The 11,445-nt window shown below is 54.4% G+C and overlaps 1 protein-coding gene across 2 annotated transcripts; it reads right to left on the reverse strand.

Annotated features, from left to right (window-relative positions):
• Positions 1-1,623: 1,623 nt before the first annotated feature.
• Positions 1,624-8,231, reverse strand: LOC102564321 (sulfotransferase 2B1). Of its 2 annotated transcripts, none has more exons than XM_014600006.2 (6): positions 7,898-8,231; positions 7,585-7,802; positions 6,481-6,607; positions 5,732-5,826; positions 4,333-4,513; positions 1,624-4,209 (listed from the first exon to the last, which is right to left on the reverse strand). In XM_014600006.2, exons 1-6 carry the CDS (start codon positions 8,076-8,078, stop codon positions 4,100-4,102), a joined length of 912 nt encoding a protein of 303 aa, XP_014455492.1. In that variant the 5' UTR covers positions 8,079-8,231; the 3' UTR covers positions 1,624-4,099. The 2 variants fall into 2 exon arrangements, with proteins under 2 accessions (XP_014455492.1, XP_006278457.2); XM_006278395.3 differs by having other exon boundaries at positions 7,594-7,802; positions 7,898-8,229.
• Positions 8,232-11,445: the final 3,214 nt, after the last annotated feature.

The raw sequence follows: 11,445 nt of genomic DNA on the forward strand, positions 1-11,445 counted from the left end.
GAGAGGCTTCCTTTATAATGGAAAGACCTTGAAAATTCATAAATAACTATTTACAAAATTGTATTATATATAGGAGGTAATTGTTACATGCCAACAAACATTAAATAATATCAAAAGTTTGAAATTCTCTATTTACAATGTACAAGGATGAGTTACTACAGGAATAACAGTTGAGAACTATTTACACTTAAAGGATGCTCAAATCAATGGATACACAGCTAATAACTTTTAGGCACTATGTTATATACTCATTATATTCAATCCCTAATTAACTATGCACAACCAAAGTCCAATCACCCTGACTTATGCCCAACAAATAGAGGGAGGGGCAGTCCCTCACTCCTCACCACAGGCTTGTGGCTCCAGCTGCCTCAGGGTACCCACGCAGGCTCAGGTGTCTCACAGTCTGCAGAAACTGTTCCTACTCAGACTTCTGCAAAACACAAATTCTCCTCCATCCACTGCCATGTGCTCTTCTCTTCCTGGGCACGGCTTCTCCATGCTCACAGAGTTGTTTACACAGTTAAACACAGAGGGAGAGCAAGCTGCTGCCGGCAGACCAGGCAGCACATCTGGGCTCACTTTCCCTTATGGCACTCATTCATGCTGAGGCTCCCTCTCAGGTCATGCCCCCCTGGGTCTCAACCCAACCAGGCATCCTGGGGACTTTCCCTAGCTGGTGTCTTTCTACGAAGACACCCAGTCCCACCACAGTTCTTTCCCCAACCGCTCACACGGGGGGGGGGGGGGGCATTATCACACTCTTACTAACATCCCCTCCCCACCCCCCACCCCCCACACTTTAAGCCCAGCAGGGAATTGACTTCCCATGCTCCAGTGCAACACTGCTGAAGAAAGGGAAGCTTGATTAATGAAACATCAAGGGCATGTGTAGACAAAATGGGGGCCCTAAATTGAAGCGGTGGGTTCTTAAAAACACCACTTCAATTTCAGGCCAAGTAAACCCCCGTGTTGTGCACACATTCGTGCACTTATTTGCCTCTCTGGCGACAGGGAGGGGAGGACAAGCTGCCAGATGGTGAAGCGGTCACTGGGCTGTTGGGGGGTGATTTCCTCTGTGGCAATGGCAGCATCCGTCCACAGGCACCTGGCTTGGGCAGTCTCAGAGGCCACCACAGCCATGGAGGGAAGCACCAGGCCCCATGCCACTCAGGCAGGCAGGGAGGCTCCAGGGGAAAAAAAAAAAAAGATCAGTCTCACTGCTTTTTTTTTTTTCTTGGGCAGAGCCTGCCTTCCTGGGCTGCTGCCGGGCTGCCTGCACGGGCTGCCTGCAGACCCCTGAGCTGCACAGAGCCTGGTGCTTCACCCCGTGGCTGTAGGGTAGTAAACTAAAACTCCTCAGAGGAGTTTTAGTTTGCTGTGCCTCAAGTCATTTAAGATGCATTACACCGACGAATTTCCTACAGCGGCTGGAATTACTACACAATATGCCGCTGATACGTGCAAACACCAACAGAATTAAAGCAGTGCAAAAGCATTTAACCCGCTTTAAAGTGTCATGCACACATGCCCCTCATTTTGTTTACACATGGCCCAAGACTATAAAAAAGGAGAAAGTGTCATTAACTCCAGGGAAGGGAAGACAGATCACAAGGAAGTAGGTAGGTGATAATAAAGAGAATCAACTTTATTGAGCATTAGTTTTAAATTGTGGGTAGCTCCAGAGTCAAGGGGAAGGGGGGAACTGCATTCCTGCCCTCCTAGATCCATTCCTGTGGTACAGGTGGTTTGGATTTTAAAAGTGTTAGAAGGATTGGGGTGTCATTGTTCAGAATCAGGCACCAAGCCAGATGCTGTCACTGTAAAGATGGTCAAATGTGTCACAGGTAATTATCATTCCTGGTGCTGAACAGGAATGTTCCCTGGGGGCCAGGCCTCAGCTCATGCACAGCACAGGGGTGCTGTCTAGGTCCCTGGGGTGGGGGGAGGGAGTAAACATTATGCCTGGTTCTGTGGAAGAGCCTGGTGTAGCCTCAGCATGCAGGAACTACCAGAAGGGCAGGTCCACGCTGAGCCCAAGTGCCATGAGGCACCAGAGATACCGTGGCCCCTGGTCATGGAGTCCCAGGATGGCTGGGTTGGTGGGACCTTCAGGATGTCACAGTTCATGGGAGCCCTGATCCAAGCAGCATTGGCCTTGTGCAACCCACCCAGGGTGCTGTGCAGCTGCACAGATGAAAGCAATGAACATGATGGCTGCTGCTGCTTGCTTGCTTGGCCTCCAGGCACCATGGCGGGGATTGCACTTCAGGGTGTTGGCTGGTGACAACCCTTTCTGGGGAGGCAATGTCAGACTGGGAAGGAGGAGCGGGGCAGGTTGAGGTGTTCCACGATGGAGGGATTTGGTGGGATGGCATGTGGTAGTGTCAGCTCCCAACTCAGAGAAATAAACAGCAGGCACAGGCCAAGGGTGGCTCAAAGGGTGGAGGGATCAGCTCTAGAGGTGTTGGATAACAGGGTTTGGAGGGCTCAAAAAAACCCTTTCTGGTCCCTTCAGGGATGCCCCAGGGCTCAGGCACTAGCTGGCTTCTGGGAAAGGGAGCAGGGTTGGGGCCTTTCCTTTCCATGGGGTGATGGGCCTGATCCAGCCCCCAGGAAGGGTCACTGGCTGGATCAGGAGGTGGGAATGGGTCATGGGGCCCTTTAAGGGTGCCCTTGCCCCAATCTGTTCTCATACCTGGCACACAACCTAGCTTAGCTCCCCGCCTCCCTGTCCCCTGCCCCATTGACCTTCCTCTGGCCCAGTGCTGAGCCTAGTTCCTGCAAGTTTTTCTGGTACTTGCTCCTTTCCTTTGCTGTCCATCACCCTGAGGTGAGCTACACTGCCCCCATGCTTTCCTGGGAGCAGAAGGCAGAGCCAGTCACCAGTCCTTCAGAGCTACACCCACACCCAGAACCATCCCTCTATGGTCAGTGCATGGAAAGAGGTCTCTGGGCACACCTCTGCAGGGATTGTCTTTGCATTTAGAGTCCCAGCACTTATTCTACCACTGGGGCACACTGACTGCTGTTGTCCTTGCAGGGGAAGCCCCTACAATAAGAAGTCTAAGCAATACAGAGATTAGTCTGCAGCATTTAGAAAGGTTGCTTGGGGCAGTCAAGACCATCCCAGTATCCTCGGTGCTCACTTGGGCCCCAGAGAAGTCTATTTGTCTGTCCAGTGTTGCCGTTATTCCATCACTTGCTCAAAGAGATTCAAAATGGCTCCCACACAGTCCCCAAGGTTTGAAGAGTCCTACACGTCTCACAGAAAAGTGTCCTGCTCATCCACGGGCCCTCTTCTGGCTGTGTCTACCCTTCCCCATGCCTACATTTCTTTCTTTCTTTTCCCCCACACCCAGTGTCTGTCCCATATGAACTCTCTGTCTGTCTCCCCAGTCCCTTATGCCTCCCTACAAGCCCCTCTACAGGCCATTCTGTCTCTCTGTCTGTTCACAGTCCCCCTGTTCCCCACCCTGCCCCAACAGATTGGCCCAGGGGACTTGATAACAGACTTCAAATACCCAAAGAATGGCCAACAGCACGTTCAGGACCCATGACTGCAGTTTGCTGTTATGGGCCTGAGTGTCCTGGTTATGGGTGTTGTGCTGGAGCCTCTGCAGGGACCTGGACCCACACTAAGCCAACAGCTTGGGCTGCCCCAGAACTGCATGTTTAAGCCAGTCAGTGCTCCACTGAACAGAAGACGGTGCCTGGCTCTGTTGCTAGCAGCCCTGGGGCAGGCTCAGCGTTGATGGGGGCAGGCCTGGGCTGACCCATGGGGCAAAGAAAGCCTGGGTGAGGTGGCTCAGCTGGGTTCTCTTAGCAAGGGCATGGAAGGTATAGAGAAGAGGATCAAGTGCATCCTGGCACAGGGCTGCTGTGGAAGTGATGGGGGGACCTAGGACCAAGGCGCTCCCCTCATGGCCTGCAGTTGCCTGGGGTGCATGTGCCTGGAGTGCACCCCTATGCCAGTCTCAGACTCTTCTCTGGAGAATTGACAGCACCTCTATGGGTTTACAGCAGCTGTGGGGCTTAGGGGAGGGGTGTGTTGGCTCATACCCTGGCTAGAGCTGCACAGAGGGGCCCTGGGGGTATGTCAGTCCCAGGGAAAGGCAATACCAAGCCCATGCAGCTGCTCGCAGGACATGGTGGTGATGCGGTGGCTCTGCTCCTCTGACAGCAAGTTCTTCCAGTCTCCAGACACCCCTGAAGAGCCAGGGAGAGACATGAGACCCCAGTTAGATGTAGGGCACCAGCTCTGGGGCCCTCAGCCCTGCCTGTACCCCTCAATCCTGACTGCAGCCCCCTATCACCCAGTTCAGTGCCCACCTTTCCTAAGGTACTGCCCTTTCTGGTGATCCATGTACTCATCAGGGATCTGTGAACCATTGGACATCTGGTTCTCCCGCATGGTTTGGAAGGAAGCGTTCTTCACCACTGAGGATATTTGCTCTTCACTCAGCTTCTTCCCCAGGAAGTGGCAGATCCTCACCACACTTCCCTGAAGGTCCTAGGAGGGAAAGACCAGCTCTTTGTGAGCCAGGAAGGTATCTAGGGAAAGGCTAAACTTATACTGAAGGGCTCACTTTGGTGCCAGAACCAGTACTGCCATTGGTGATGTGTAGGGGGTGCACGCAGGTACACATGCATCCTCTGAGATTAGCAGTGCACCCCCTGCAATCAGCCACCACTGCTGCTGCCAGTGGAACCTGTGGACAGTCGCCACTTGCCATGCCCCCCCACCCTTGCTGCCAACACCCATGGCACTGTCCGTGGGCAGTTGTCGATCACTGCTGGCCACCGCCATTCCTGCTGGTTGTGTCTGCGGGTGGCTGTGCTGCCGGTGGCATCTACTCACCCCTCCCCCCGCTGCTGACACTGCCATGGCTGCCTGCAGGAGCTCCCTCTTGCCACTGCCATGCCCCTGCCGCTGCCACTGCCACTGCCACCACCACCTGTAGGTGGCCACCGTGCAACCCCTCACCCCCAGCCTCTGGGGGCACGTGTTGTTCATGAGTACTGCACTCCTGGTGAGTTAGGGCTGGTTAAGCATGCCTCACCCAGCCTTGCCCAGAAACAAGCTTGGAACGCATCTGTGGAGTAGGATGGATGTTCCAGGCAGGATCAGCCCTGACTAAATTGTCAGAGACTAGGGTTTGTTCAATCTACTCTTGGACATTTCAAGACTCCAGAGCTACTTCTAGACCACCTGTTCCAGTGCTTGACCCCCCTTAGAGCCAGGAAGTTCCTCCTGGTCTCCAATCTCAGTTAGTACTACTGCACTTTGAAGCCGTGGCTCCTCAGTCTGTCCCCCACCACCACAGAGAAAAGCCCATCTTCAGCATCTGTAGACTCGTCCTTTGCATAATTCAAGCCTGTTATCGAATTTCTCCTCACGGTCCTCTTCTCCACAGCTCTTCCAGCCTCCCCTCATCTACCTTGCTTCCCAGGCCTCTGACCATATTTGTTGCCCTGCACTCACTCTTTCCAAACTGCTGGTATCCTCCTTGATGTTTGGGGTCAAAAGCTGGACACAGGGCTCTAGGGGAGGCCTCAATTGGGCCAAGTCTGTGTCTCACCAGCACCTTACATTTTCCCAGTGGAGCAAAGGCAGGGCTGAACTGGCATCTGGGAGTAACTCTTGTTTTACACCAGAAACAGCTATCGGGTTTTGACCTGAAAGCTGCTCCTCCTGGTGGACATGGGGACCCCATCCCCAGGGTCCTACCTGCTGCAGCTCCTCATAGGTGATGTAGAAGAAGTTCTTTTGGCCCCGAAGACCCAGCCAGCCAGCCACGTGGTCGAACCAGGAGCCGTAGTGGACTGCATGGGGAGAGAGTAGCTGTGATAATGGCCCACAGCTTGGTGAACTAGCCCATCCTGCCCTCCATGGGCAACTGGTGCCACCATAGTTAGGGGGGCACATACCCCCTTCCCCCCACCAGCTACCAGTCAGTGACCAGGGTGTCCTCCCATGACAAGTCTTGCTGACCGGGGCCGGGCAGTCTCCCTACAGCCATTCTCACTAGCACTCACGGGGGGGGGCAGCAGTGATCCTTCCTGCCCCCCCCATCACCTAAGTGACAAGTATGGTCAGTCAGGGGGGTGCGCTGGCACTCTCAGGGGGTGCATGTGCACCACCTTGCACACTCTACATATTGCCACTGCTGCCCTTACTGCCCTGGATAGTGAGAGAGGACCCTGAAGGCCTGTCCCCAGTAGTGGGTGGGGAGTGGGTCTCACTGGGAGGTGTGGGGTGCTGTGTGTGACACACCAAGACTTTTGTAGACTCCTGATAGAGCTGAGACTTGTGGGGTGGGGACTAGGGACACCATCACTGCCCTGCTGAGCTCCCTGCTGTGTTGGACAGGGGGATTCCCAAATTAAATGCAGTGGGGGCTCCCATGAAACCCAGGTGTCTGCCTAGGACAGGCCTGCGTGTTTTGGGTATAGGGACCACCCACGACTGCTGCTCACGGTTGCCGCTGAGAAAATCCTGCAAGAAGGCATCCATGGGTCCAGGGTCCTTGTAGAGGTGCAGGGCCTGGGAGAAGTGATAGAGTGAGACCAGCACATCTTTGGGGCTGCGCAGGGTGTAAATGACCTGGGGAGAGGGGAGCAAGGCTCAGATCCTGCAGAAGAGATCCTCCTATGGCTGCTGTGAGCCCTGCCCTAGTCTTCCCCACTGCTAACATGGCATGTGCTTGTGTGTGGGAGGGGAAGAACTGTTTCAGGACAGTCCAGGCCCATTCTTTCAAGCCAGGCAACTTCAAGAGCTTGAGACAGAGACAAAGGAGAGGACCACAGAACCCTGGAGTAGATGGGCTAGAAAGTACCTGGGGGCACCTAGAACAGGTGGAGCCAGGCTTCCCTGGGAGCTTTCCCAGCCTAGGGACCTGACATACAGACAAGAGCAATGCAGTGGATCCTGTCTCTCTGGGATTGTGGAAGCACTGGTAGAAGACAGGGACTGGTGCCAGAGCCATAAGACATGTAAGGAGCTGGGTCACAGGATAGGCAGCAGGCAGTGGTGAACAGGGGTGTCAGGCTGCAGGGGGTCACAGTGCAGCTCTTCCAGAACCCCCTATGATAGATCCTATGGGATAGTGGTAATAACAACCTCAGCATACAACATGGGAGTGGGCTGATGAAACTGGTGACATCCCAGGGCAGGGAGCATCATCTGCACAGAGGAGAACCTGAATATCTGGCAGAAGGAACTGGATGATATTGAGGATGGAGAAAACAGGAATGGGGCAAAAATCAACAGCACAGAGGGCTGGGTCTTGCCCTCACAGACACAACAAGGACCAGTACCAGGCACTGGGGCCTCATGGGCTGGGAGGGGAGACCATCCCAGGGTGACTCTGAGTCACCAGCATGATGCAACCAAGGGAGGGACGATGCTGGATGGGGTGAGGCATTTCCTGCAGAGACCAGGAGGATCTCTGTGCCACCCTGGGGACATCCTGCGGAAGAAACCCAGTTGGGTTTGGAGACGGTGGCTCAACCTGTTCAGGGGCTGAGGGGATGCTGTACCTGGGAGAGCCCCTCACTCCTGACCCATAGCCCCCTGCTCACCCTGCTCACCTTCGCCTGTGAGCCCTGGAAGGACCTGGGGAAGAGCTGGATGGGCAGGTGTGAGCTGAGAAGCCGGGGCGGTGGGTACCTCAGGGCAATCTGCAGCCCCCTGTTGGTCTCGATCCAGGGGGCCCGCCTCAAGTTCAGCACACTGCGCACCCAACTGGGGTCTCCATCGCACCGAATCAGGCTCAGGATCTCCAGCATCCAGTTGGTGCCTGGGTGAAAGGTTTGGCATATGGGAATCAGCTCCTGCTGCACTTTCTGGACAACTCTCCTCTCCCCAAACTCTGAGTTCCCCTCCACTGCCTACCTGCTTTGGGGTAGGTGATGTTGAAGATGTCATCGTCCTGCACCTGGAACTGTCTGTCCACGTAGTCGAGTGTCTCAGGTGAATACTCCAGGCAGGGGAAGGGGATCCCCTTGTAGGTGAAGAACTGAGCGGCCATCACACCCTGGGATGCAGACGTGGGACCCTGGGGCCCAGCTGACATGGGCAGCTATTGTGAGGCAGGGCTCTGGGCTGAGCTCAGGACACATGGTGGGGTGGGCAGGGCCATGTGTGGGGGGCAGCACAAAGGGAGGGATTTAGCCCTGGTGCCCTGTCAGGGAATGACCTTTTCATGCCCTGCCCTGCCCTGCCCCCAACCCAGAGCTACCTGGTGCCACTGCCCGGGGGCAGTGGGGTCAGTGTCCACAGGACCGCTCCTCCCTCCCCCCCCCCCGGCCTAAGCTGAGCCATGCTGGCTGTACATACAGCTTCCCTGTGGGGCAGACTTTGCTCCTGGCAGGCAAAGGGATTCAGTCCTCACCTTTGGACCTTGGGGGAGCAAATAGCTGCCAGATCTTGAGGAGAGCAGCACTGACAGGGGAGTGGGGCATGGGCATGGGCATGGTCCAAGTCTCCCTTACAGTCTTGGGGGCCATCAGGAGTCCTCTGACTGGTTCCCTGCCCCTGTACCCCTGTCCTGTTCTCTCAGAGGCAAATCAGGGGCACCCACTGTAGCCCTTGGCCCCAATCTCCACCCCCAACTCTCTCTAAAGATAACCCTGCAGTGGCCACCCCAGCTTTGGGGTCCACACCTAGGGGTCAGACTCCTCAACCCATTTTCCATCTCCCAGCCTGTGGCCCCAAGCCACAACCCAGGCCCACCACTCTGTGATGTCCCATTTCTGAGTGTCTGGCTCTTCCCCCAAGGGGCAGGGCTGGATGGGGAGAGCAGAAATGAAGGCTGGGGAGGGCTGGGAGCAGCAGGGAGATGTCCCTTTCATAACATCCCATTGCAGTGGGGATGTCTTCACTGAGAAAGCTATGTCCAGAGAGGTCTGACAGTCAGAATGCAACCTCATGTGCTGTGTCATCCAGATCTTTTTTTTTAAATTACAACTTCCAATTGAAACCAGAGGATACTTTCTTTCCTCATTCTTTAAATGTAAGAAATGCTTGTGAAAGCTCAACATTTGAAAAGACATTCATTTTACACACAAAGAAATACCGCTAGAGATAGGTATGACCAGACACAGCATATGATTTTTATTTTGAATAGATTTTCATTAGATTTTGTTTTATTTTAGATAGTTTATTTTACGGTCTATTCATTGTGTTAGTCCCACAGTCATCATAGTTAAATTTACGTCTCTCATTTTGATTCATAAAGCATAGCTGAGCCTCCTGGAGCATCCTGACAGTGCAAACCACCCTTCACAGTTAGTCATCTCCAAACCTGAGTTAATGTTCATTTGAGTCAACATAAGCACACACACCTGTTATAAGGATTTTAGTTAGAAGTAAAAGAGGTCTGCAAGCTGGAAAATAGAAAAGGGATATAAAGAGGAATGGCTGACACACAGCAATGCTGCAGAAGGAGCGGAAGCTTGACTAAAGGAACATTCGACCATCAAGAAAGAGAGAGGTTCATCAACCCCTGGGAAGCGAAGAGACATCACCAGGAATCAGGTAGATGCTAATGAAGACAATTGACCTCATGAACAGGCACTTGGTTTTAAAGTGTGGGTCAGGAGTCAAAGGGGGTAGTGGGGCAACTGCTTCCCTGCCCCCCGCTTCTCCCCCCCGGATCCACCTCTATAGATGTGCTTTGGTTTCTAGAGACCATTAGAAGGGTTGTGGGGTGTTGTTGTCCAGAATCAAGCCCCAACCAAGATGCTGTCACCGTAAAGACATTCAAGTGTTTTGTGTCACAGGGAATTCCTGCTCCTGGTTCTGAACAGGACCCTTCCCCGAGGGCCCCCACACTCAGAGCCCTGCAGGCCAAGCTCCAGCTCATACACAGTACAGGGGCCATGTCTAGGTCCCTGAAGTGGGAGAAGGAGCAAACATTAGGCCTGGTGCTGTGGAAGAGTCTGGAGTAGCCTCTGCAGGCAGGAGCTACCAGAGAGGCAGGTCCACAACCAGCCTGAGCACCAAGAGTCACTGGAGAGATGGCAACCCCTGGTCATGGAGCCCCAGAATGGCTGGGCTGGTGGGACCCGTAGGCTATCACACCTCATGGACCCCCTGCTCCAGGCAGCATCAGCCCCTTGTGACACATCCAAGGTGGGGGCTGTCTTCATGCACTTGGAGAGCTGGAACCAAGGCAGCCTCTGGCTTGAGGCTTATCTGTTATTTATTGCCTTCTAGGAACAGGTAACTGCTGCTGGTTTGCTCAGCTTCCAGGAACCTAGCAGGGATTGCACTTGAGGGTGTTGGCTGGTGACCACCCTGTGTGGGGAGGCAGTGCCCAGCTGGCTGAGGACCAGGTCAAGGTGGTCCATGGCGCAGAGATTTAGCAGCCAGCTGGATGGTGTGTGGCAGGACTGGGCCAAGTGTTGGGAAAGGGCTGGCTCATAAGGCTGGGGGATCAGCTGTAGAGTCACTGAATAGCTATGTGTCAGTGTTGGTATGGACCCCTCTGCCTCTAGCATCTGGACCCCTTCACCCTTCCGCCAGCCTGCCCCTCCTTTCTCACTCTGTCCCCCACACCAGTATCAGGAACTCTCAGTTGCAGAGCAGTGACAAGAGGAAGCTCCTGCCCTCTGCACCCCTCTCTCTACCCAGCCCACAGGCATGGGGCTTATCTGTTCCAGGAAATTGGATCTGGCACTGGGTGCCCCTCCCTAGGTGTCCCCTGCTCCTTCTGCCTGAGGCTACTATATGACCTCACTGGCACCTACCCCAGCCTGTCAGAATCCTGGGGCAGGGAAGTGCATGGCTTTCTTTCCGCAAAGCTCAGGGGACTCCTTTTGCCTTCTCCATGCAGAAGGGATGGTGTCCTTAAGGTGGGGGAGTCCTTGCTATGGGGCGTATGAGCCCCAAGCTCAACCCCTGTAGACTCTGCATACTCCTCATTTGGGCATGGGGTCCAGGGGTTATGAACCATCCTCTCTTCAACTGACTAGATCCCTTCCTCCCCCCCCCCGGCCGCCCCCAGACACTGTGCATGTTCCCATCCTTTGGCACCTTGTTGCCACCTCTGGCCCCTCTCTGAAGAATGACCTCTCTCCTGGTCCTTACTTTTCCAGCCATGGCACTGAGAATAAGGATGTTTCTACTGGTGCTGTTCTGGACTGGATTGGTGCTGTGAGGTGAGTCTGAACTGAGCTGGGTCCGGGCTGACTCAAAGGGGGACAGGACTGGCATGAGGACCTGGGGGAGCCCTGGATGAGCTAGCAGAAGGTGAGGGGCTGGGAACACAGGGATGGAAGGTCCCTACTGGACTACAAACCAGTGCCCTGTATTCAAAGACAACTCTTTACCTAAGGACTCCCCAAATGCCCACTTAACATCCCCAGTGACAGGCACAGTAACCAAAAACACCCAGGAATGCACCATGGCTAAAAAGTAGGGAAGATGGGGGCACTGCC

Source organism: Alligator mississippiensis, chromosome 15 (assembly GCF_030867095.1).
Source record: "Alligator mississippiensis isolate rAllMis1 chromosome 15, rAllMis1, whole genome shotgun sequence".
NCBI lineage: Eukaryota > Metazoa > Chordata > Crocodylia > Alligatoridae > Alligator > Alligator mississippiensis.

Bases quoted from the DNA above. Each gene is read 5' to 3' on its own strand.
- LOC102564321 (XM_014600006.2), bottom strand. From the start codon at position 8,078: ATGTCAGCTGGGCCCCAGGGTCCCACGTCTGCATCCCAGGGTGTGATG. The intron at 7,803-7,897 runs GTAGGCAGTGGA...CCTTTCACCCAG, and splicing joins CATCACCTACCCCAAAGCAG to GCACCAACTGGATGCTGGAG. The intron at 4,210-4,332 runs GTGGGCACTGAA...CTGGCTCTTCAG, and splicing joins AGGGCAGTACCTTAGGAAAG to GGGTGTCTGGAGACTGGAAG.